General features: G+C 44.7%; 1 protein-coding gene across 2 annotated transcripts in view; it reads left to right on the top strand.

Annotated features, from left to right (window-relative positions):
• The window catches only part of CCDC88A (coiled-coil domain containing 88A), a 1,055,351-nt gene that overhangs the window by 411,291 nt on the left and 616,720 nt on the right, over positions 1–27,340 (top strand). For both annotated transcript variants that reach the window (XM_069234179.1, XM_069234180.1), the window contains exon 9: positions 15,323–15,404. In XM_069234179.1, coding sequence (XP_069090280.1) covers positions 15,323–15,404 — 82 coding nt within the window. The remainder of the gene's footprint in view (positions 1–15,322; positions 15,405–27,340) is intronic.

Raw genomic sequence — 27,340 nt, forward strand, 5'->3', positions numbered from 1 at the left:
CTGGGGCTGTGACAACCTTGCAACCAGTCCTAGTGTAACCTGAAAAGATTCACTCACCGGAAAAGGACTGACAACACCTGGACTGTTGGAGGAATGGCATGGGGATTTCTCAAACTCTGCAAGAGGTCTGGGTTCTACTGGGCAACCAATTCCCTGATGCACAAACGGTCCAGTCGATAGGTCAGGATGATGTGGTGCTCTTCCATATATCAAGATCTATTAGTGGCCGGTAAACTGGTGCATTTCTCATCATTCCATTGTGGCGATATCTGGGTGGGGACACAAACAACAATTTGGGAACATCTCACAATGTAGTGCACCAAGTATGAAATACGACAGTCATGACGTTTTGTTCATGCAAGTTGTCTGTCATGTTGTGGGAAGACACATTACTCCACACTCCATCCCTAACCAGACAATGGCACATAATCCATGTGACAATGGACGTATACAGGACATGTAAACATACACCTTCCATGGGTTCCACTATACTGTGCAGATCATATATACTGCCAACTGTAGTGACAAGTGTGGTGATGTCACCAGACACTCACTTCATATGTTATTATCCACAATGTGGGACCGTATGTATCAATTTGTGATGACATGCAGGTAATTACGCAGTGTGAACCCAGGACAGTCATGTTACAGACTAATATGGCATCCGCCTGTCTGGCATGCATTGGCCAGCTGGAAGTTACCTTGTTCCGCCGGCGGAAGTCGTCATGGCGGAAGGCGGTCTGAACTGCCGCACAACTCCTCATTGGTTAACACTGACGTCTATGGGAGACTGGGAACAATGATGATCACCGCCAGCGGTGACGGTCATGACTGCTGCGGTCGAAACTGCCATTTTTTATGGCCCAGCTCACTTGACTCCTGCCATTCGAGCAAGACAGACCTCCACTTCGTGTGCTGCTGTGTCCTGTATCTTGGAGCAATGATGGCACGCACTGCAGGGGATAGCGCCCCAACCTTCACTACTGGAGAAACTGGTGGAAGGCGTCTTGCCCCTGTATGAGCAGTTGTACGGTGCTCCAGGGCAACAGGTCAGTACAACGTCCTTTGTCCCACATGTCGGGTGGTGTTTGATGATGTACGTGTGTGCACATTGACATGTCATGACTGATCAGGTGTTTTGCATGCACAAATGTGTGGTATATTGGCAGTGTGCATGGTCCGTGTTTGCTTTGTGTCACCAAAAGTTTCAGCTGTATTGGTATTAATTACATCATGTCCCCATTTTCGGAATGTTTCCTATGCAGGTCAGCACCCACCAGAAAAAAGGGTTATGGAGAGCAATCACCAAGGAAGTGCGGACCCTGGGGGTCCATAGCCGGCAGAGCACCCTCTGCAGGAAGGGGTGGGAGGACCTGAGACGCTGGGCCATGAAGACCGCAGAGGCCCAACTGGGAACGGCCTCCCATTGTGGGACAGGTGCCCATCGGACCCTGGCCCTCCCAATGACCCACATACTGGCGGAAGCCTACTTAGAGTTGGATGGGTGCTTGAGGGCAGTACAGCTGCCACAAGGGGGTAATTGTTGACTGTTAGGTGACTTCTGGATGGTTGTGTACTATGATCCTCACTGGACTTGGGATTTATGTGGTCAGATGAGATTTAGGGAATGTATAGTCCTGGTTGTAACACCAATCATATAGGAGTGTGACAGGTTAGCTATGTTGAGCCATGCAGGAAAAGAAATGGTGGTTCTGTGACACACGTTCACCTGCACGTATCGGCTGCTCAAGTCTGCTATCACGTCACTGGCTGCATCCTCCATTTCTGCGTGTACTGTAGTAGTGCAAGGTGATGATATTGGCACTTTATTTGGGTAATGACAGGCATGTTTCGTGAACATTGCAATTGCTTCACTATCTACATCAATGGACCTCTGTACCACATGTACTCCACACATTCCTGTCGGTTAGTTTGTGTACTCAGTTCCTCTGAGCTCAGATTTGTCTCATCCCATAATGGATGACATGTGCTTGGGAATGTTTCTGGGCTGGATTGTTGGATCAGTCATTTAGCCAGTTGATAGGCATGTAGTGGTCTTCATTCAGGTATATAGGCTGCAGGGTTGAGGTGATCGCTGATGAGTTTGTGTATCACTTGCATGACTCATTTGTAATTGATTGCAAAATGGTCTCTTGTTTTCCCTGCAGGGGCTGAATTATGTATTGTTAGTATGTGAAATGGATGTGTGTGTTATCACCATTTCCTTCATTTATGTTTCTCCCAACCTTCTTCTCTCTCCACCTCTGTCTATGTGTGCTTTAGCATCTTGTGGCAAAGGAGGAAGGGCACCAGTGAGTGGGGATGCAGCAGTCCATGAGACCCAGGAGATTGGCACCAGCGAAGCCGAGGGGACCAGTGGGACGGAGGGCGAGGGGAGTACCACAGGGGAGACTGGAGCAACTACCACATCTGATACAGATTACTCCTCCGATGGCAGCTCCCTGGCAGTGGCGGACCCATCTGGGACCACCCCAGCACCATCCTTGTCTGCCACCCCGCTTACCTGCACCTTCCTCCCTGTAGCACCCCACCCAGTTGCCCGTGCCTGCTCACCCAGGAGGGTTGGCTTCTCCTTCGCCGCAGGAAACTCCGCCCTGCTGCCGCAATGAGGAGGCTATTGACCTCCTGAGGTCCATCTCTGTGAGGCAGACAACCATCGTGAATGCCATCCAGGGACTGGCATCCCAGATGCAGCAGTCCAGTTCGTTCCTGGAAGGCATTCACAGTATCTTGTCCTGACCACTGAGATCGTTTCAGGCTCTCGCCTCCTCGTTGACAGCAGCCAGTGTCCCTTCATCTTCCGTCCCCCCTCCAGCTACCTGTTCCCAATCCACAACCCCTCTCACTACACCCGTCCAAGGGACACCTATAGACCAGCATACACCCACTACAACAGACAAGGTGCGCAAAGACAGACATAGGCATCACAAATGTTTCCACAGGCATGCAAACACACAACACACATCTGCATACACAACAGCAGACACTTCGCCCTCCACCTTCTCCCTTACAGTCACATCTCCACTCACACCTGCCAGCACTGCATCATCACACACTGGTCCTGCTAGCATTCCTGTCAAACCCTCAATCACCACAACAGCAGACTCTCAGACACACAACCACACCCACATCCGCATTCACCACGACTGCTGTCTCTGCCACCTGCAGCACATCCACCTCACTTGCACATGCCACTGCAACATTCACTCACCCATCACCCATTCCCTCTCCCTGCATCTCTACCCCCTCCTCCTAGCGAATGCACACGCACCCACTCACCCACCAAGCATTCACCCACCATACACATACAGCACACCAACGCGTCAGACGAACACTCCCTCTACCTCCACTCCCAACCCACAATCATGTGACCGCCCCTGTGTACCTAAGAAAGTTTTCCTTACCGCCCTTGACCTCTTCCCTACTCCTCTCCGTCCCCGTGTACCCTATAAACGTTGTGTCCCCCTGCCTCTCCCAGGCCCTTCTACCTCCCATTCCTCGGGTGCCCCCTCTGGTGTTTCACCTGCTCCTCCACCCAGCAAAAAAATCCACCCCTCCCAGTGCCAAATTCACCCCTCCCAAGCCCAAACCGGAACATGTCCCTTCCAAACCCAAGCCACCTTCACCACACTCCTGAGGTGCCTGCCTGTCCTATTGATGCCCCTATGATGTGGAGGCCTATTTGCTGTCAGGAGTCAAGTTGGGGCCATGATATATAGACAATGTGTCCTGCATTTCTGGACATTAGACTTGTCATTTGGCACATATTGTTTATAGTTTGTTTTTATACTTAGTTTACAATACAACCACCTACATTGGTGTGGTTGTCAAGTTGAGATGCTTGTCCTGGTTTTCTTCTACATGGTGGTATGACATTTGTGTGCAATGGTGTTTGAGTCTGAGTATGAGTTGTGTCTGTGTTGTTGCATGCGCAGGGTAGCTGGGTTGTGCCCTGGGCATGTTGTAATGTGTCTGACTGCTTGCTTGTGCGATTGTATGGGGTGTAGTGTGCATTCGTGTGTATGGTGCCGCATGTGTGGATTTCCTTGACTGTTGGTTGTATGTGATGTGTCACTTGTGTCATTGTTTGGATGTGTGTTCACTGCTATTGATTGTGTATCATTGCTACATACAGTTCATGGTGTGTGTGTGTGTGTGTGTGGGGTTGCACAACGTGCCTGTCTATGCTTACGTTGAGGTGTTTGTGGTTTAGTTCTCCTTGTGTGGTTATGGAGTGTGTTGGTGGTGTTGGTGTGCGTTGTGCTATATGTTTGGCACGTATCTGCTTGTCTTTATTTGTGTATTGGGTACTTGGCACTGACTTATTTTGTGTGTGCCTGTGTGTGGCCTTCGCTGTCTGTGTGAGGAATGTGTGTTATGTGTGGGAGTGTATCACTGCCATTTCCTCCACTATGTGCTAGGCGTACTTACGGTTGTTGTCTTCGTCGTTGCCGGTGGCCGTGAAGGTGTATGGCGAGATACAATGCTGGGAAGACTGCCAGTTCGTTTGCCATGACGGCTGCAGCCATGTCTGTGCCTGGAGGTGGGTTTCTCCTTTAGTACGACGCGGCCAGCCCTCCCCGGATATGCTGGCAGTGTGGTGACTCGGAATATGGTGGGCGGGACATTTGCTTCCATCAGCCTGAAGTTGGCTTCTGCTACAGGATGCTGCTCGTCGGTGGTGGCGGTGCTGGCGGTGAGTTGTCTGTGTTGCATTGTGTTCACCGCCTTACTTGTTATATGGCGGTCTGCACCGCCACCCTGGCGGCGGTCAGGTTACCGCCGAACTTGGAATGAGGGTATCAGAGTGAGGGAACATAATTATAAAGTAAGGAGTATAAAATGGGTATTGGGGATACCAATGTATGATTTATGCATGTAAGCATATACATGTATACAAGGCAGAACAACAGTTTGAGAGAGGGCACAGTCAAATAACCCTTCCTTGAGAGAACTGGCCAATATATGTGTATATGTAGTAAAGAAGCATTTTCATTAGATACAGGATTTTCCAATATTGGATCTTTCATAGATTCGCATGCGTGAATTATTCCTCGTCAGGTAGGAACCCTCCGTAAAAATGCTAACATAGCATTGTACTTTTAATCGCAGTAATATTGAAAATTACAACCACATTTGCATCCTATTCTTCTGATTATAAATGACTCAAGCTCAAGCCAATCACAGACCCAGATCCTCAGATGCTCCCCTGTCAAAGACTTTCAACTGTCAGATTTTCTACTGCACGTTCAAGTGATGAACCCTCAAGAGATCTCTAGCAAAGTTACAAATAAGTAATTTTTATCTCTATTGGAGACAAGATTAGACAAGCATCCTTATATGGGACACTTGTTTGTGTTTATGGCTCTGATAGTTGTATGTCTATGTGTCTTGAAAGAACCGGCTTGTCCCAGCCGTAATATACTTTGTTTTTGTCATGTAGGTGTGTTGTAAAGGTGGAGGCATTTGTGCCAGTCGTATTGGAGGCAGGTGGGCTACTTGTCTGCCCTAAATGTGGCTGTGCCTCACCTCCTCAGCGAGCTTGCCATTATATCAATACACTTTGATTTTCTTATGATTTTTCATTTATAGACTTTGCCATAAAGATATTTCATTGTATAACAGTAATTCAGGCCAGAAAATGTTTCATTTGTATATTTCTCCACCTCACTGGATACCGTCATACAACATTACCCCTGTATATGTTACTAGAATGTGAGCAGTTGTTTTTGGACAGTATATCATTTTCTAGGCTGTCTTTTAATGCTGGGAAACTTTGCACAATTAGCAGCAGAAATATTTTTCTGCCAAATTACTGAACTAGGGTGCAAATACCAAAACAGGCATTGGAAAACCCAATAGTGTTGCCTTTTTGACGCATTGGCTTTGCCAGTGCTTTTTGCTAAAGCTATGCAGCCTGAGACAGAAAATGTAATATTGGCAAAGCCATTAGCTCTGGTCTTTAATGGCCTTCATCTGAATTATTGGCTTTGCCAATGACTGTGTACTCAAGGTTCCTGTCTTAAAATTAAGTTTCCCATTCTTTATTAGTAAAGATTATGTATAAACGTTGAAAGATGGCCACCTGTACGTGCATATGTGCAATGGCCATCATTGTATGGTTTTGGAATGCTTAATAAATAGTAAAGAATGGGAACCCTGTTTTAAGGTGACTGCAGTAGCAGCGCCTGTCCAAGATGCAGCGCTCTGCAAAGGGCAGCAAGCAGCACATTAGCAGTTTCTGAGGAGCTGCCAGGTTGCGCAAAAGTAAAATACATGACAAAGCCAATAGTGTGAGCTTGACATTGTATTTAGTAAATTGCTGTGACCTGTTTTGTAAACATACAAAATAAAGAGAATTTTGGTTGCTGTCATATGTTTTATTAAAATGAGAATTTTGATATATTTTATAGATGTGTTATTGGAAAACAACACAACACATATTTACTGTCACAGAATGTAATGGTACTCAGTTTATCAGCCTAAGAATGATGGCAGTCTAAGTGAACCCTCAGAGATTCCACCCTGTGAGCATAGTGTCAAACAGAGATCCCTGCAGTGTATGTGCTTGTTCACTTTGCCTAACATTGCTACACGTTTCACTGTATGACTTATTTTTTCATTTTCACTTCAGCACTTTGATTCTTTAGAAAAACAATTGTTTGCATTCCGAGCTCCCTTCATCAGCATGGGCATATTCCCATGCGCTTGCTTAAACTACCGGCCATAGATTTACTTGTAGAGGTGTCCAGTGTTTGACATAATACAGTAATCTTTAAAGTCTTCATTATTATCTTTTTAAAAGCACTGTAGCCCTGTCTCGCTTTTTTTGCTTTTAGCCTTTAGCAAGTTTAATTTTACATAGAAACAAATGGACAACTTCAGCTATGCAGTGCTTTTTTTGTATTATGGTTTACTTCTGTTAATAGAGCCTGCCCTGCTATTCACTTCACAAATGTTTTATCATACTATGGGCTATGTCATTTCTTATAAAACATTCCTAAGGTTAATTACCCTCTGCAGTTACCAACTGGGCAACAAATCTGAAGATTTGTGTTATTTTTCTTTTTTTTCAAAAGGACAGACTACAAAGCAGGTAGTTAGATTTAAAAAATGCACATTATATTCTTCTTTATAGTTCAGCCCTGAAAACCTAAGAATGGTTTCTATTGTTCCATTAAGGTCAAAGTATATGTTATCACAGTAATAAATCCAAATGACATGAATATTAGTTTTAAATATCGTGTGACATGAATATCGTCTCAAGAATAACGTGACTACCAAAAGATTGTGCAACAGGATATCAAAGGTAAGAATATTGTTTATTTTGTATATAATATTGTTTTTAAGAATATTGTTATATATAATATAGTTTACCTTAATGTAGTTTTCATAAATATTATTTTCGTATCAATTTAACATATTTTAGTCAGTTTATTATGTTAGGTCTTAGTATTGTCAGTGCAATTTTAATTTATTTTTACATTTAATGAACGAGTTATAATGTAGTAGCATGTTGTTTTTAGGAGATTATAGCGGGAAGGAAATTAAATTATAATTAATTTACAGTTAATTATATTTTTATTGTGAACATTAATATTTAAATGGATTAATAATTATGTAAATTGTTTTTATCTGTATTAATATCCTATGTATGTAAGTATAATTTGTCTCATTTTATGTATAATTTAATTGTTATAGTTTTGTTAGCAATTTGTATTTTAGTAGTTGTTCGATTTGTAGAGTAGTAGGGCGAGAAGGTGTTATAATATTTTTCACATTGATTGTTTAATTGATAAGTATGTTTTTAATAGTTCACTTATGTAAATTATTATTTGAATTATTTTTTAATTTAGTGGTACTTTATTAATAATGTATGCAGAATGTATATTTTTTTTCAATTTTTTTTTTTTGTGTAAGTAATATTTTAAATGAAGTATTGTTGATCTATTAATTTGTTACTTTTTGTGTTTTTTTGTATGTTTGGAACTGAATGTTATTTAGATTATTTTGAAGTTTCATTTATTATACATTTTAATTTGTATTTTCTATTTTTTTTTGCTTTTCTTTTAAAATATTTTGTATGGATTTTTTTTTATATAATATGATGTAATAATTTTCTGTTATTAGGTATTAAAATATTTTGTATAAAGTGATTAGGGGCTAGCACCTTGTGCGTAATTTTCCAAACTTCAACACTTTTCCTACTTTTTGAATACATTGGAGTTATAATAATAAACTTAAATCCTCTGAAATCCAACTCTTTTCCTACTGATGTTTGAGTGGAGTGGGAATCTTAAATCTAACCCTTCAGAGTCCAACGCTTTTCTCATTGTTTCTTAGACAGTATTGGGAATTCTAAATCTAACTCCTCTTAAGTCCAACACTTTGTTTACTGTTGTTTAGACTGGAGTAGAAATAGTAAATATAACACCTGCGGAGTCCAACAGTTCCTCAACTGTTGTTTTCACCGGAGTGGAAATAGTAAATCTTACATCTTCAGAGTCCAACACTTTCTCTACTTTTGCATAGGCTAGACTGAGAATAGTAAAACTAACCCCTCCAAATTTCAGCATACTGTTGTTAATCCTGCAGTGGTTATAGTAAGTCAAGGCACTCTGACGTACAGCACTATCCTTACTGTTGGGTAGACTGGAGTGAGAATATAACATCTAACTCCTTTGAATTCCAACATTTTCCCTCCTGTTGCATAGTCTGGAGTGGGAATAGTAAATCTATCCCCCAGAGTCCAACACTTTCCCTACTGTTGCTTAGAATGGAGTCGAAGATCCTAAATATAACCCTTCCGAAGACCAACACTTTCCCTACTGTTGCTTAGACTGGAGTGGGAATGGCAAATCAAACCCCTTATGAGTTCAACACTTACCCTACTGTTGTTAAAACTGTAGTGAGAATAGGAAATCTAACCCCTCCAAAAAGCAATACTTTTCTTTCTGTTTCTTAGACTGAAGTGGAAATACTAAATTAAGTAGAATACTTCTCTTAATGTTGGATAAATTATGTTTGTTATTTATTTTAGGTATTGTTATTTAATATTGTTTGGTATTTATTTTTTAATAATTTGTGTTTATGAATGTTTACATTATTCTTGGGATTTTTTAAAATATTGCTTTAATTAGTTATTATATGCTTTAATCCATTTTCTTAATTTTTGCAAATAAATGTATTTGAAAGAATATGGTGGTTTATTTTTAAAGTGAATATATATACATACATATATACACACAAATACATATATATATATATATCATACACATACATAGGTATTCAGCTGTTAGAGTTATTTCAAGCTCCTATAACTCCTGCTCCATTGTAACTATAACTTGCGCCCCTGCCATGCACAGTTTTCTCATCAATAATTTTATTGCAAATGTTGCAGTGATAATATTAATGATGCCATAGAAGATGTCATCAGTGATGTAGCATGTGGGGTAATTAGCTGTGCATTGCGAGAGCACGCATTATAATTACCTTAGGGCACGAGTTATAGGTACTTGTAATAACTCTCAATATAACAGCTGAGTTTCTGTTTTTATGTGTGTAAATTCAGAACCTAACTATAACGCTCCTGTAACCTTTGGTATTTTTAGTAAATTTCTAAGGTTTTGCGATGCTAATTTTTAACTATAACATCCCTGTAACCTTTTTTTCCAATGAATTTCTATGTTTATTTTAGCACAGCAGGGGTTGGCCGCAGGGCCTGCATGCATCCACCCCACATACATGGCCGTGGGCTGGCTGCAGGACCTGTCTGGATGCAGGGCCTGGCCTTTTGCCAGGCCCTGCAGCCATCCCCTTGTAGTTATCTAACCCCTTGCCACACATGCCCTTTGCCATGCGCAGCAGGGGTTGGCCACAGGGCCTGACCTTCTACCAACCCCTGTAGGCATCTAACCCCACTCCGTGCATGGTCTTTCACCATGTGGGGTAGGCCGTAGGGCCTGGCCAGTGGCCAACTACCCATAGGCTCCCTTGATGGGTTCAATTTCTCTGTAATGAACATTGGTGCCAGAATGCATCCTGACCTGCTTATTCATCCAAGAAGAGCCATAGTTTTTCACAAAATGTCTACCCAAGTGGAGTACTTTCTATTGGCTAATCAATAAGTGCTACTTCATTGGGTAACTGTAGAGTGAATATTTCACACCACAGCTGCTTAAAGGACCCCGAAGTAATGTCTCCAATGACCCTGTGTTTCTGTAATTTTGGCAGTGTGATTGTTCCTAGAGTGTCTTCATACAGAAATATGCTCTGCAGTAACCTGAATCCTGTTTAGTGAAGACAACAAGACTACAAAGAGTTGAATCTCCACCAAACAAGGGTACTTCCTCTTAATTATGTGTGATAAATGCATCTTTTTTTTGGTGGAGACGTCCCGATATTCCTCTGCATTAAAAACCCATCTCCAAAATCAGCAGGAAACATACTCAGGGGGCCTTTTGGTAAGCTGTACATCATCCTGAAAAAAGGTGGGAAGAAGTTGCATACCACTAACGTATCCATTGCTGGGCCAAGCGGGCATGCTTTTAGGTCAGAGTGCATACTTGCAGTGGTTACAACGGAGAATGACGAGCTCTGGTCTTAACAGGAGATGACAGGAAGAACCCACTCATCACAGTCACTACATAAGATATTGCGATCGAAGGAGCAATGATGCAAACACCTCCATCAAGGTGGCACTAAACAAAAAACATACTTGCTTTCTCTTGGACAAGTGCCCAATGTCCCCTGTGTACCGCAGAGAAAGCCTCAAGGCTCCCACAAACCTTACGGGTTCCCCGCCTCCAGCTGCTAAAAATGCTGCCCCCTGCATAAGACGTTTAAGCAAAGGCATGCCCCCAACCTTGGTTCCATACACTGCTTAATGTTTAGTTGAGTATTTCAGTTCCATTTTGAAACATTAATTATCTGACATTATCTACTATCCTTATCTCGAGTGCAGATGCAGCTACATATGTTCTTATATGTTAGCTGAACATCTTTCAATAAATATATTCCTCTAGCATTGTGCACAAAGATTGATTCACAAAAGTCATCTTGCATTTTTGGGGCTGCTTTTGGGGTTTGGGATAAGCAGCAGAGGCAGGAGAGAGCACGAAAGCACATGTACTCTCTGTAGATCCCTGAATGTGAGCAGTGGTATGATACAAGTCATCCAGTTCAGATGTACCTATGGTAACTATCGTGCCCACTCCTGTCTTCCTATATGCAGATGAAGGGATCCTACTGGCCTGCACTCCCCATGGCATCTGGATGTCTAGTTATCTCTATTTAGACTTTGCTACGAACCAAGTCTCATAAAGTGGCCCTAAATGTCTGAGTGTGCACCTTCTTACAATAGACAAAAAGGATAAGTAATTCCCCTTATCTTGGGGTGGTTTTCTATTCCTCTGAGACCTGGGCAACTAGCATCTTGCACGGATGGCCTGAAGTTCTGCCAAGCTGTGGTTACCCTTGTCAACTTACCTTGATGTTTAGGTAGCAATCCAATTATACCACTACTTAAGATCTACAGGTCTCAATATGCACCCTTGGCAACATGGGGCTGGGTTGTTGGCCTATACTAGTTGTTCCACTTAAAAGGCAGAAGAAAATCAATTCTGTAGACGTTTCCTCTCTGTAACCCCTGCCACATCACATTACATCTGTCATGAGTAACTTGGTCTCCACTATTTAGAAGATATTAAATTGGGCTCTTTATCTCTCTGGTTATCTATGTGGCCTAATCCTCATGCTTCCCTAACCCACTCGACAATTAGAGACAGCTTATGGTGTGACAAAGGACTGAAAGTGCCTTGGCCTGCATACGTTACACAGAGCCTAAAAAGGTTGAGGCCGGACTCCATATGTGAAAACCCATACTTGCTGTATAATGAGGATGAGTTACAGGTCAAAAGTGTGTTTTTAGTAAGAAGACAGTAAAAGATGGAAAAGGTAGAGTTTAATACACTGACTGCCAGTCTCCTTGTTACTCTAAATCTGTTGATGGTATGGATCACTATTTGATGAATGTATCTGGCCACTGGGAGAAGGCCTTATTATTCAGGTTTAGAGCTGGCACAATTTAATATCGCCTTTGCTTCCCTTTAAAGCAATACTGTAACTGTAGTATATGTGTTTGTTCTTGCGAAGAGTCTCACTTGCAATTTATCTTTTTTTGCAATTTTTATGAAGTTTTTCCCAAACAGTTGTTATTTCCTTTTCTAAAAAAACATACATTTACTAAGTGCAGAATAACATTTCATTGTTTTACAACTTTTGAACAATGAGGAGGTCTGTTTTAGGGTGGGATCTTTTTTTCAGTCAGGTGTGCATTGTCTTAAATCTTTCCGTCTTTTGTTGTTAATATGGCTGCATTTTATTTGGACTTTAATGGTTGTCTTTTACTTTAGAATAAAGTTCCTGTCAAGTACTGAAGTCATTCAGTCCAAAGGATGGTAAATAAGATATGCTCCAAAGCAGGGGCAAACATAAGAGGAAGGAAAGAAACTGAATATGAAGCACATAAATAAGACTGACAAGGAAGAATGCCTATTATATTTTAACAGGGAGTGGTGATACCTTAGTATAGACACTATGAGTTAACATACCTATAATGTGTGAGGGGGCAGGATTCTAAAAATTACCAGGTCCATTATGCTGTTCCTAATTCCAGGACATTTTTCGCACGTTTTCCACTTACTGTGAGCAAAAGGAAAATGAGGCGAAATCAAAAGGTTTTACCATGTGCATTCCCGCTCAAGTAAAAGCTCAAAATTGTGCCCTACAATGTTTAGTCAGATCTCATGCCTCCACTGGTTGGATTACTTCAGCAGTTTCCCCTTATACTTAAATCTGTTCAGCACTGCTGTCTGCCAGAAATAGTAACAACACTGATAAAAAACATGCACACACCAAGGCCCTCATTATGACCTCGGCATCCTTTTTCTAAGATGCTGCAGCAAGCAGACCACCAGTGTTGATGGTCTGCTGACCGCCATATTTGGAGTCAATGGAGGACTCCTGAAGAGGCGGTTGCATTGCCAGCAGCGCCACTGCAGCAAGACTCCGTCTGCCATATTACAAGCCATAATATGGCTTGTCGGAGTCTTGCTGGCGTGTCGGTGCTGGCAGTGCAAGACCACCAGGACCCATCCCCTCCCGTGTGACCTCCTCGACAAAGAAGGTAAGTGATCGTCCGAAGGGGGGGTGTTGGGTGCATGTGTGTGCATGTATGTATGCGAATGTGGGTGCATGTGTGCAAGTCTGCGAGTGAGTGGGGGTACATGTGTGCAGGTGTGCGTATGCGGAGGGGGGAAGTGTGTGAATGTATGCGTGCGTGGTGGAGGTGTGAATGATTGTGGATGGGGTGGGGACGGTGGGGGGCTGGATGCGTGTGTGCGTGTGTGCCCGTGCATGTGTTTGTGTGAATGAACGTGGGGGTGTATGAATGCGGTGCAGGAGGGAGGGGAAAGGGGGAGGAAGGTGTGAATGTTAGTGGAGGGGGTTGCGAATGTGTGAGTGGGGGTGTGTGTATGTCAGTGTGAGTGCGGGTGTGGGTGTATGGATGGATGTGTACAGTTGGGGGGAGTGTTTGAACATGTGTGGGGTGGTGGGAGGTTGTAAGTGTGTGGACAGGTGGTGGGTGCATGGAAGTGTGAGGACATGTGTGCATGTGTGTGCCAGTGACAGGAATGGGAGATTCCTGTCACTGGGTGCGTTACCACCAGGGATTTCGTGGCAGGGTGAACGCCACGGAAACCCTGGCAGTCAGCAGCCCTGTAATCTGGCTGGCAGGCTGAGGCCTGCTGCCGGGTTGGAGGTGCTCACCACCGGCCGCGTCCGTGAGACCGCTCTGGCGGGCCAGGCGGCATTGTGGAGGTTGGGCTTCTGCCACACCCCACAACTTGTGATGTGACGGTCTTTACTGACGGGTTCGCCGCGGTAAGACCGCCAGCCTTGTAATGAGGGCCCTAGTCCTTAAATTTCTCCACTGTCTCTACATAACAAAAGCATCCAGTTTACAACGCTTATCCTGACATGCCCGTCCTTGGAAGTGCCCAACCCTGCATTTTAATCACGATTCGCCCAAACAAAAGATTTTTTTATTTTGTCAGTTAGACCCCTTTTTTAAGTCAGTTTCTCTATAAAATAGCTGATAGAGTTCCCTCTCTCCACATTATAAATAATCACAAGGGGTTCATGCCAAAAAAGAAAGTCTTGCCTAATCTCCATCTCATTTCTTTGAACGGTGACAATGACACTACACAGGTAGTGAAGTGGCTAAAGTATGTGTGCTGCAGACATACAATTTATTTATTTAACCCTCTTGGGTGTTCAATATATAGAAATGAACTAGTATTGCAAATTATGTTTTACAGTGGAAATTCATTTTCTATTTTTGTCTCCGAGAGTGCTTCCCAAAATTCCATATTTCATTATTACGCTGTGTAGAATATATGAGGTCACTAGACAAATAAGCTACAGATCCATCCTCTTTGAAGTTGCTCCCTGTATCATAGCCCTTATTTTCCACAGCCATTTTGGATTTGTTCTACTCTGAACATTATCCTCATACTTTACAGTTTTTCATCTTACTTCCCAAAAAATAAACCAAGCACCAGGAGGTGATTCGGAAGTGCCATTTGATCAATTCGTGTGGGAGCCACTTCACTATCCTCTCTATTTACAATAAGTGGGTGTGGCATCTTTCTTAAATACTTAATCAGGCTGCCCTTTTGTCATGGTCTGCTTTCAATTGGGTAACTTTTTTAGGGACAGTGATGTAATTTGCCTTCGAAAATGGTAGGTGTTACCTCAGAATATTGGAGCTCAGTGTATGGTGCCTGTCTGTTTATGCTTTACTGTTCCACATGCACCACATATATGTGTTAATCATGGTGGGGATTATTACAGTCATGCTTATGTGACAGGCTAAAAGAGATACATCATATACTCAACTAACCATACATTTCACAAACTGGATGTGAGGTCTGTGTCAGAAATCTCATAATCACTTAGAGAGTCACTAATGGACTACCAAAAAGTGATTCTAGTCAGTCAAATAATTCTTGGTAGCTATACAAACAACCTATTACAGAAAGAGTACATCATAGCTTCGATTGCATCAAAACCAGCAGTAAAATGCAGTTGGGAAATGGAGCTACATTCTCAAATGTATGTTTGGGTGTGTGCTCGAGATTTTAGTTAAATGTTGTAAGTAACCTTCTGGTGTTGCAATAGATTGCAGGTTATAGAAAGTATTGGTTGATAATGTTTTGCTATTTGTATGTTTTTTTAGGGAAGAAAAAACTGAGCAGGTCTTGGACAGCAAACAAGAACTCGAACAGTTGGAGGCAGAAGTTAAAAGACTTCAACAAGAGGTGAGCACACAGCAGAAAAGCTGGTTGTGCTGAATTAGCTTATCTGCTCCTTTCATATTTATTTGCTCGAGCCATTACAGTGCAATTATGATGCATCTACTGTGTATTCGTCACCTTATAAATACTTCTTCCATGCTTCTGACGAGTCTGGAGGACTTCATTGACTGCAGTGACTTTTTAGCCCTGCCTTGTGGCACTAATCAGCTCCAGCCATGACTTCAACTCTGCCCATGAAGTTATCAGAGTATATCAGGCACCAACAATAATGTTGGTTTCAGATCCTGGTTTTCTCTGCCTCATCAACGCCGCCTGGAGCTCTCTCTCTTTGTCGAGGTCTCATCAGCAAAGTTCAACGGAAACCTGAGTCCTATCATGGATCCTCATCTTGTGAACCTGTTCATCTGGCAGGACTATATATATATGTATTTGATGGCATGTGTAGCTGCAGATACACATGCTATGCATTGCTTCCGCCATCTAGTGTTGGGCTTGGAGTGTTACAAGTTGTTTTTTTCGAAGAAGTCTTTTCGGAGTCATAGGATCGAGTGACTCCTCCTCTCTGTCATACTGCGTGGGCATCGACTCCATTGTTAGATTGTTTTCTTTCCGCTATCGGGTTCGGATGGGTTTCCTCTCGCTCCGAGATTTCGATTCGGAAACCTTAGATAACTTTCTTTGACCGTCGGTATTGTTTTGATCGCGTTTCCACCCATAGTCGAACCGATAGTACCGTTGAAAATCAAATTTCGCCCTTTGGGGCGCGAGTGCCCAAATCGGGCCTGTTCGGGCCTACCACGTCGAAGCCTGATGGATTGGACTTCATTTCGATTTTGAACCCGATGCCATGCAAAATTTCCATACACAGACCAACACCTTTTATTTAATCTGTGTCTCTCTCCCGATCACCGAGAAGAGGATTGTGAGGCCTGTCTATCATTTCGATTCAAGAAGACCAGAGAGCCAGGAGACTGGAAATGGCGTTGAAGAGTACCAAGTTTATCGACACTATGCAGGAAGAACAGGTGCAGATGGCAATTTCCATCAGAGCCACCGACTCCGAAGAAGACTCGGAGGAAGATAGACTCGTCACTGCAGGACAGCACATGAGTACGACTGCCCCTATGTCCACTCCTAAATAGTCCTCGAAGGCCTTGGGTGCACCACTGCCAGAGAGCCAAGGTTCGACCCGCAAGAAAATACTTGTCGACCGACGTCTCGGCGCCGAAAAAGACCACACCTTCTTCGATACTGGAGTCAAGCAAGTCCACCAAAAGCTTGACTTCCGACCCAAGCCGACGTTTGCACTCTTCGGAGTCGAAGCCTCGATGTCCTGCCTCAGAGCCAAAACAACCGGCTGCATTTTTGGGCACGAAAAAACTGTCATCTTCGGAGCCGAAAAAGGCCTCTTATTCAGAAGAACAAGGACTTTCGAGCCATCTTAAGCAGAGCTCTAAATCATATGACGAACAGTCCTCTAAATCATTGAAACCATCTGAATATGTTTCTGAGGACACAGAGATTCAATCCATTCTGGAAATCATGGATGAGAGACAATCAAGGATCCACATCCATAAAGAGACTGGCAGAATAATTACTGAACCTCCTCTACAAACTTGGAGAAAGTTGGCTTTTCAGGAACATTTAGATACTGCTCCACCACCAGCAAAGATTTTCAAACGGAAGGACAAGCCATTACCTATGCATACTTCTCCCCCTCATTCACCACAACTTTATTTTTTTCCATCACCCACTAGCCCACCAACTTTGCCTTCACCTACTAATTCACAAACAAATTCTCATGGTGATACGGTTGATCCTTGGGATCTGTATGATCCAGATCCTATACCTTCTACTGACCCGGACTTATATCCTTCCAAACGTACCCCACCAGAAGACACTACTGCATACACGCAGGTTATTTCTTGGGCAGCAGCGTACCATTGGGGTACTTATGCACAGTGAGCCTTTGGAAGAGGATTTCCTTTTTAATACCTTATCCTCCACGCACTCACGATACCAGTGCCTCCCAATACTACCTGGCATGATAAAACATGCAGATGAGATATTCAGAGAGCCACTTAAAGCTAACTTTTTAACACCCCACATTGACAAAAAATATAAGCCTGCACCCACCAAGTACCTCCAGACTCGTTGGTTGTGAGTGCTGCTAGAAAAGGGGTCAATAGTCTGTCGTCAGAGGATGCCCCTGCCCCTGACAAGGAGTGTAGGAAATTCGATGCTGCTGGCAAAAGGGTAGCTACACAAGCAGCTAACCAATGGCAAATTGCAAACTCACAAACAGCCTTGTTAGCATGGTATGATAGAGCCCACTGGAACGAGATGCAGGAGCTGTTACAACACCTGCCAAAAGAGCACCAAAAAAGAGCTCAACAATTTGTTGTAAGTAATAACCAAATACGGTCTGCCCTTGATGCTGCGGATACAGCAGCTAGAAGCGTGAATACTGCTGTCACCATACACAGACACACATGGCTATGTTCCTCTGGATTTAAGCCAGAAATGCAGCAGGCAGTATTGAAAATGCCTTTCGATAAAAAACACCTTTCTGATGGATACAACTACCTGTGGATTCCTCACCTCATGAATACTCCCATGGCGCCAGCATTCGACGGAAATCTTCTTACTAGTCTCTGCACGTCGACGAGGACGTCACTGTCTCGCACGCGACGCCGTCTGACGTCATACAGGCAATAAGAGGTCCTCGACGACGTGCGGACGTCAGTTCCCTTTTTTCCGTGCATTCGAAACGGTTATCTTCGAGGGAGCAACTGTTACTCTTGCGGTTACAGTGTATATCTTGCTGCGTACTCTTTCTCTGTGGAAATAATGTCGCAGAGAAAGTCTGGATTTAAGCCTTGTCGTGAGTGTGGAGGCAAGATGTCGGTGACGGATCCTCATTCCGATTGCCTTTGGTGTTTGAGCTCCGACCACGACGTCTCGACTTGTGATTCGTGTCAGCACATGAATCCGAAGGCCATTAAAGAACGCGAGGCGAAGCTGTTTATGGCCAAGTCAAAGGAGAAGCATCACAAGAAAAAGTCTTCTCCAAGACATCGGCGTCATCGAGACTCCCGGCGCCGTAGAGAATCTCGGCGTCATTCAAGGGAGGCTCGTTCCAGGTCTCCGGATCGGCGCCGGAGGACATGGGAGGTCAGCCCCACGGTGACGCTGCATCCTTCGACGCCGTTGCTCTCTCCGACGTCTCCAACTTCGCCTGGACAGGCGTCGGTGATTGAGGTATTGGAGCCTCAGGTGTTTTCTCCGGCGCAGACGCCGAGGCCGGCGTCGGGGTCGCCTCCGAGTCAGGCACCCCAGTATCCGGCTTTTCCCACCCCTGGAGCCGATAGTTCCGCATTCTTGAATGCGATGTATGCCATCTTCCAACAGATGGCTCCAGGGGGTGCTCCGGCTGGGCCTTTGGCCTTTTCTTTGGGTGATCCTGCGCCTCTTCGGCCGGCACCCTTTATGCCCTTTCTCCCGTTTGGGAACGTGGGCTCGGCGCCAGTGTCGGCGCCGGTGGCCGCTCCGATGGCTTCGGAGGGATTGGCCCCAGGGATTTCCATCCCGTCGACGTCGAGATTTCGGCCTGTGACTCCGGTGGGTCCATCCGTTCCATCTGCTCTTCAGTCGGCGCCGAAGTTACCTGTGGCGCCGGATGCGGCGTCGGTGGCTTCGGAAGATCGGCGCCGATCTCCGACTTCGGCGGAGGTGTTGTCGACTCCGCGGATTGAGCAACGACTGCATTCAAGGAGGCGTGCTCTCCGGGTACTAGAGGAGCAGGAGTACCAACGAGCCCTAGAGGAAGGAGAGCTAGAGGACTCGGGTGATGGGCTGCGTGGACTGGAGTCGGCCAGTGGGCTGGACACTTCCCCTGAGTGGGACCTTTCGTCCCCGGGGGAATATACTGAGGAAGCTGCTTCCTTTCATACAGTGGTACGGAAGGCAGCTAGTTTTTTGGACCTGCCTTTGCCGGTGGTGGAGGCGAAACAAAATCTTTTGACAGAGGTGTTGCATCCGGCCTCAGCCGCGGCGGAGCCTCTATTACCTTTTAATGACGCTCTGCTGGATCCGGTTTTAGAGGTGTGGAAGAAGCCGGCATCTTCCCCAGCAGTTCACAGAGCCGTGGCCAGGAGGTATCGGACGGCTCCAACTGATCCTGGTTTCCTATCTAGGCACCCTACGCCGGAGAGCTTGGTTGTGCAGGCCTCCTGTTCGTCCAAATCAGCGCCTGGTTCTTTCCCGACGGTGCCTGGGGACAGAGACTCAAAAAAGCTAGAGGCGCAGTCGAAGAAGATTTTTTCGTCCTGCAGTCTGGCGTTAAAAGCCACTAATGCGACCTGTATCCTGGGGAGGTATATTCATGCTCTGATGGATGACATCTCCTCTTCGTTTACAGAGCTTCCCCAGGGTCTTTTGGATCTTGTCTCTGATGCCCAGGCTGCTGCGACCCAAATTATCCAGACGGGACTGGATACCACCGACTCGGTAGCCAGAGCAATGGGCACAACTGTGGTGGAAAGGAGACAGGCCTGGCTACGTAACTCGGGCTTTTCGGCAGATGTACAGTCCACATTGTTGGATCTCCCGTTTGATGGGGACAAACTGTTTGGGGCTAAGGCTGATTCGGCCTTGGAACGTTTTAAGGAGAGCAGGGCCACGGCTAAGTCGTTGGGACTCCAAGCTCCTTCTTCCACGGCCTCTTCCAGACTCTTCAGGAGGTTTCGTGGATTTGGGCGTGGCTCTTCCTCCTCTTCCTTTCGGGGAAGATATCAGCAACCTGCCTCTTCCCACCCCTATAGATCTTTTAGGGGGAGGGGTAGGGTCCGCACCAGGGGAGCCTCTCAGCAGCACTCTGCCTCTTCCTCATCCTCTGGCGGGGTGCAGCAGGGGAAGCAGCCTTAGGCTTCCACCATTTCCCACTCACTCCTCTCCTGTAGGGGGAAGATTACAGCATTTTCTCACCAAATGGGAGACTGTTACGTCGGACACTTGGGTTCTCAGTGTTGTGGGAAAAGGCTACACCCTTCCCTTTCGGGAGTTTCCGCCCCTCATCCCGCCCCGCCCTTCGTATTGTTCACAAGAACACCTCCTGTTGCTAGAACAGGAGGTGGAAGTCCTCCTTTTAAAGGGCGCGGTGGAGTTGGTCCCGGAGCAGGAAAGGGGTCAAGGAGTTTACTCAAGGTATTTCCTGATTCCCAAGAAGGATGGTCGTTTGAGACCAATTCTGGACCTGAGGATCTTGAATTGGTTCCTCAAGCAGGAAAAGTTCAAGATGCTGACCCTAGCACAGGTGCTTTTGGCGTTGAACATGGAAGACTGGATGGTGTCTGTCGACTTGCAGGATGCTTACTTTCATATCCCGATACTCAAGTCACACAGGAAGTATCTCCGGTTTGTGGTGGGATCGCAACACTACCAGTTTGCGGTCCTTCCGTTTGGTCTTACTTCAGCACCTCGAGTCTTCACGAAGGTGATGTCGGTGGTTGCGGCAGAGCTCAGAAGGAAGGGGATAGCAGTATTCCCTTACTTGGACGATTGGTTGATCAAAGCCAAGTCCCCGGAGCTTGTGTTGCGTCATCTGCAGTCAACAACCCAGTTGTTGTTCGACCTGGGCTTTTCGGTGAACGAGCCCAAATCTCACCTGGAGCCCTCTCAGCGCCTCCTGTTCATAGGGGCAGTACTGGATACGACATTGGGTCGGGCCTTTCCTCCGCCTCAGCGGATTCAAGATATTCAGGATTTGGTTCCAATGTTTCGAAATGGAGCGGTAGTTCCAGTCCTCAAGGTCCTTCGTCTGCTCGGTCTTTTTGCCTCCTGCATTCTGTTGGTCACGCATGCTCGCTGGCACATGAGGGCTCTTCAGTGGTGCCTCCGAAGGCAGTGGTCTCAACACAGAGGGGATCTAGAGGGTACTGTCAAGATCTCCAGAGATGCTGCTGTGGATTTGAAGTGGTGGATTGCAAGCAACAATCTTTCACAAGGAAAGCCGTTCCAGCAGTCGCCACTAGTGGCCACAGTCATAACGGATGCTTCCACTCTAGGGTGGGGAGCTCATCTGGGGGATCTGGAGATCAAAGGTCTTTGGTCTCCAGAGGAACAGATTTTTCACATCAATCTGTTAGAGTTACGGGCTGTACGTCTGGCTCTCAAGGCCTTCCTCCCTTCCCTTCGTGGTCAGTCGGTACAGGTCCTAACGGACAATACTACCACGATGTGGTACATAAACAAGCAGGGAGGAGTGGGGTCGTACCTTCTCTGCAGAGAAGCTCTTCGACTATGGTCCTGGGCAAAGGACCATCGGATTTGCTTGATAGCAAACCATCTGGCCGGAGTCTTGAACGTGCGTGCGGACAGTCTCAGTCGCCACTTCTCGGCAGACCACGAGTGGCGTCTCCATCCAGATCAAGTCCGTTTAATCTTCCAGAAGTGGGGGTTTCCTCGGGTAGATCTGTTCGCCACTCGAGAGAACGCGCATTGTCCGTTGTTCTGCAGCCTTCAGTATCCGATGCAGGAAGCGTTGGGGGACGCGTTTCAAATGACCTGGTGCGGCCAGTTGCTTTACGCGTTTCCTCCCATACCCTTGATTCCTCGAGTATTGAGGAAGATTCGCCAAGACCGGGCTCTAGTAATCTTAATAGCTCCGGATTGGCCAAGGAGGGTGTGGTACTCCGACCTTCTCCAACTCTCAACGTGCCCGCCGCTCCGTCTCCCTTTCAGGGCAGACCTCCTCTCGCAGTCGCAGGGGCAGGTTCTACACCCCAACCTCCAGAGTCTGCACCTACATGCCTGGAGATTGAACGGGGCAACCTGAGTTCCTTCTCTCTCCCGCCTGAGGTAGTGGATGTTATATTAGCGGCCAGGCGACACTCCACTAAATCTATCTACGCTAATAGGTGGTCTAAATTTGTTGCGTGGTGTGGAGAGAGGCAGATTGATCCTTTACATGCTCATCTATCGGACGTTTTGTCTTTTGCTCTATCTCTGGCGCAGAAAGGTTGTGCAGTGGCTACCATTAAAGGTTATTTATCGGCCTTGTCAGCCTTCATATGTCTTCCAGACCAACCATCTTTATTTAAATCCCCTATTGTTATCAGATTCTTGAAAGGTCTTCTAAATCAATATCCTCCAAAGCCATTCGTTATGCCGCAATGGGATTTGTCCTTAGTCCTGACTTTCCTTATGGGGTCCCCTTTTGAACCTATGCATTCTTGCCCCTTGAGGTATTTGGTTTTAAAAACAGTCTTCCTGATAGCTATAACATCAGCAAGGAGAGTGAGTGAGTTGCAGGCCTTATCAGTAAAACCCCCTTATACAACTTTTTATGGGGATAAGGTGGTGTTGAGGACCAAGGCTGCTTTCCTCCCGAAGGTTGTTTCACCCTTCCATTTGGCTCAGGCAATTACTTTGTCCACGTTCTATCCTCCGCCTCATCCTTCCAAAGAGGAAGAAAGACTGCACCGTCTGGACCCAAAGAGAGCGTTGAGCTTCTTTATCGATAGAACAAAGGATTTCAGGCTGGAGGATCAGCTGTTTATTGGATACGTGGGCAAGAGGAGAGGAAAGGCAGTCCACAAGAGAACACTATCCAGGTGGGTTGTTCTTTGCATTAAAATATGTTACTCTTTGGCAAAGAAGGATCCTCCTGAGGGCATTAGAGCTCATTCCACCAGAGCTAAGTCGGCCACTTCGGCCTTAGCCAGAGGTGTTCCTGTGGTCGACATCTGCAAGGCCGCAACTTGGTCGTCCCTTCACACTTTTGCAAAACATTACTGTTTAGATTCTGAGGTTAGAAGGGACGGCCATTTTGCACGGTCAGTGCTGCAGGATTTCTTGGTTTGACCATTTAGGCACCCACCGCCGGGCGTGGTACTGCTTTGGGACTCTATTCATGAGGTGAGGAATCCACAGGTAGTTGTATCCATCAGAAGAACGAGTTACTTACCTTCGGTAACGACTTTTCTGGTGGATACATTAGCTACCTGTGGATTCCTCACGGTCCCACCCGCCTCCCCGTTGCCTTTATGGTCTTGCCAAGTAATCCTTGAGTGCGCTCCTCTTGGTCTTTGAGGGTGCAATAAATGTATATATATAATATATTTATATATATATAGGTATATGTGTATATATCTTTATGTATATACTTGGTGTGTGTATATATTTTAAAAGAGAGAGTTTTATATATATATATATATGTACATAAAAAGATTTACAGTTATTCATACAATGTGGTGTATTTTTACAATATAATGGATGTTGCTTTGTTCTTTCATTGCATTGCCTGGTTGTTCTCATGCACGTAAAAAATGATTGGTACTGACGTCCGCACGTCGTCGAGGACCTCTTATTGCCTGTATGACGTCAGACGGCGTCGCGTGCGAGACAGTGACGTCCTCGTCGACGTGCAGAGACTAGTAAGAAGATTTCCGTCGAATGCTGGCGCCATGGGAGTATTCATGAGGTGAGGAATCCACAGGTAGCTAATGTATCCACCAGAAAAGTCGTTACCGAAGGTAAGTAACTCGTTCGTTTGGGCCTAAGGTTGACACCAAAATAGAAAAACTCAGGAAGGACTCAGACACTGCTAAAGCAATGGGAGCCTTATATACAACACCTTACAGAGGCTCCTTTCGTAGGCAGCAGTTTAGAGGAGGATTTAAGCCTCAATCCACAGAGGCTTCTACCTCCCAGTCTAAACAAGGGCAACAACAGCAGTACCAGAGAGGGACATTTAGAGGCTCTTATAGAGGCCAACACTTTCGAGCCAGAGGCAAATTCCAGGCCTCAAAACAAGTCACTACCCCATCAAAACAGTGACTTATTAAGCATGCCACAACCCCACACATCTCTTGTGGGGGGCAGACTGCAGCAATTCCACTCCCGATGGGAAAATATCACCACTGACCAATGGGTACTTTCAATGATCCGCAATGGTTATTACCTAGAATTGATTTCTACCCTTCCAAACATTACTCCACGTTATCACAGGTTGTCCCCAGAACACAATGTTCTATTACAAGAAGAAGTACAATCGCTACTGCTAAAAGAGGCAATAGAATTGGTCCCAGAATCTCAGCAAGGAACAGGGGTAAACTCACTATCCCAAAAAGGATGGCACTCTCAGACCCATTCTAGATCTCAGACCACTAAATCTATATATCCTGTCAGAACACTTTCACATGGTAACTGCAGGACGTCATTCCACTACTATAGAAACAAGATTACATGACTGCATTAGACCTCAAAGATGTGTATTTCCATATACCCATCCATCCAGCTCACAGAAAATACCTAAGGTTTGTAATAGCAGGAAAACATTACCAATTCAAAGTTCTGCCATTCGGCATAACAACAGCTCCAAGAGTATTCACAAAATGCCTAGCAGTAATAGCAGCTTACCTAAGAAGACAACATGTCTTTCCTTATCTAGACGATTGGCTAATAAAATCAAGTAATTTTATACAATGTCAACAACACACTCAATACACAATAGAGACCCTACATACACTAGGGTTCACTCTCAACTACCAAAAATCCCATCTTCAGCCAGCACAGGTGCAACCTTACCTAGGTGCTATTCTCAATACACAAAAAGCCTTAGCCTATCCAAAGTCTCATACCTCAAATGCAGCCAAATCAACAATACGCTGTAAGATTTATCATGAAACTATTGGGAATTATGGCATCCTGCATAGCAATAGTACAGCATGCAAGACTAAACATGAGAACACTACAACAGTGCCTCTCATAGCAATGGTCTCAAGCACAGGGTCAATTGCAATATCTAGTGTTTTTAGACCGCCAAACGCACAGGTCCCTTTAATGGTGGAATCTCAACAATTTAAAGAAGGAGCGGTCATTTCAAGACCCTGTGCCTCAGACCACAATAACAACAGTTGCATCAGTGATAGGTTGGGGAGCTCATCTCAACAACCTTACCATTCAAGGGGAATGGGATTCACAACAGCTAAATTATCACATAAACCGTTTAGAATTATTAGCTGTGTTCCTTGCCCTAAAAGTGTTTCAACCACTTCTCAAACACAAGATTGTCTTGATAAAAACAGACAATATGACAACCATGTATTAGCTAAAGAAACAAGGCGGGACACATTCATCTCAACTGTCCCTTCTAGCCCAAACAATATGGAAATGGGCAATTCACAATCACATTTATCTACTAGCAGAATACATCCCAGAAATACACAATCGACTAGCGGATCTCCTAAGCAGAACACACCAACAGATACACAAATGGGAAATTCACTCTCAGGTACTTCATCAGTACTTTCAAAAGTGGGGGCACCAGAAATAGACCTATTTGCAACAAGCGAAAACGCAAAAAGCCAAAACTCCGCATCCAGACACCCACACCCTCTGTCCAAGGGCAATGCGCTATGGATCAACTGGTCAGGGATATTTGCCTACCCTCCTCCCACTACTTCCATTTCTGGTCAACAAACTGTGTCAGACCTCTCTCACAATGATACTCATAGCCCCAATGTGGGCACAACAACATTGGTACACAGTACTCCTAGACCTGTCAGTAGTACCTCACTATAAACTTCCAGGCAGACCGGATTTGTTAACACAAAACAAAGGACAAATCAGATATCCAAATCCCAGTGCTCTCAACTTAGTGATTTGGCTTCTGAAGTCATGGAACTAGGCAATGCTATGCTAACAAATGGAAACGATTTGTTTATTACTGTCAATCTAAAAATACTAACCCACTTACAGCATCAATACGAGATATTGTATGCTACCTACTTCATTTACAGATGTCAAATTTAGCTTTCTCATCTATTACAATTCATTTTACTGCAATATCAGCATATTTGCAGACTATGCAACATACCTCACTCTTTAGAGTCCCAGATATGAAAGCCTTCATGGAAGGACTAAAATGTATTATTACACCTAGAACACCACCAGTTCCTGCTTGGAATCTGAATATTGTCCTCACAAGACTAATAGACCCACCTTTTGAACACATGCATTCCTGTGAGATTCAAATTTTAACCTGGAAAGTTGCTATCCTAGTAGCGATTACTTCATTAAGAAGAGTTAGTGAAATACAAGCATTCACTCTTGAGGAACCTTTTTTCCAAGTACACAAACATAAAGTCATAATTAGAACTAATCCAAACTTTCTGCCAAAGGTTGTTTCCCCTTTTCACATAAACCAAACTGTGGAATTGCCAGTCTTCTTCCCACAGCCAGATTCAACCTCAGAAAGAGCCCTTCACACTCTGGACCTTAAAAGAGCTCTAATGTATTATGTGGATAGAACAAAAGAATTTAGGAAAACTAATCAACTTTTCGTTGCCTTTCAACAACCACATAAAGGTAATCCTATCTCTAAACAAGGGTTAGCTAGGTGGGTTGTTAAATGTATTCAAACATGTTATATTAAGGCAAAAAGACAACTTTTAGTCACACCTAAAGCACATTCCACTAGGAAAAAAGGTGCATCTATGGCATTTTTAGGAAACATACCAATGGCAGATATATGCAAAGCTGCCACATGGTCTACACCACATACATTTATTAAGCATTACTGTGTAGATGTATTTTCAAACCAACAGGCCAATGTTGGTCAAGCTGTTTTGAAAACATTATTTCAAACAACTCCAACTCCTACGGGCTAGCCACCGCAATTTATGGGGAGAACAACTGCTTTGTAGTCTGTACATAGCATGTGTATCTGCAGCTACACATGCCATTGAACGGAAAATGTCACTTACCCAGTGTACATCTGTTCATGGCATGTAGTGCTGCAGATTCACACGTACCCTCCCTCTTCTCCGGAAGTCTGCAGTCATTGCAGTTTTCTTATTTGTATATGTATATACATGTACATTTGCATGGGCATCTATTTTTACTTACTATTTTTTATAGACCATTTATATTCTTAC

This window comes from Pleurodeles waltl, chromosome 5 (assembly GCF_031143425.1).
Source record: "Pleurodeles waltl isolate 20211129_DDA chromosome 5, aPleWal1.hap1.20221129, whole genome shotgun sequence".
NCBI lineage: Eukaryota > Metazoa > Chordata > Amphibia > Caudata > Salamandridae > Pleurodeles > Pleurodeles waltl.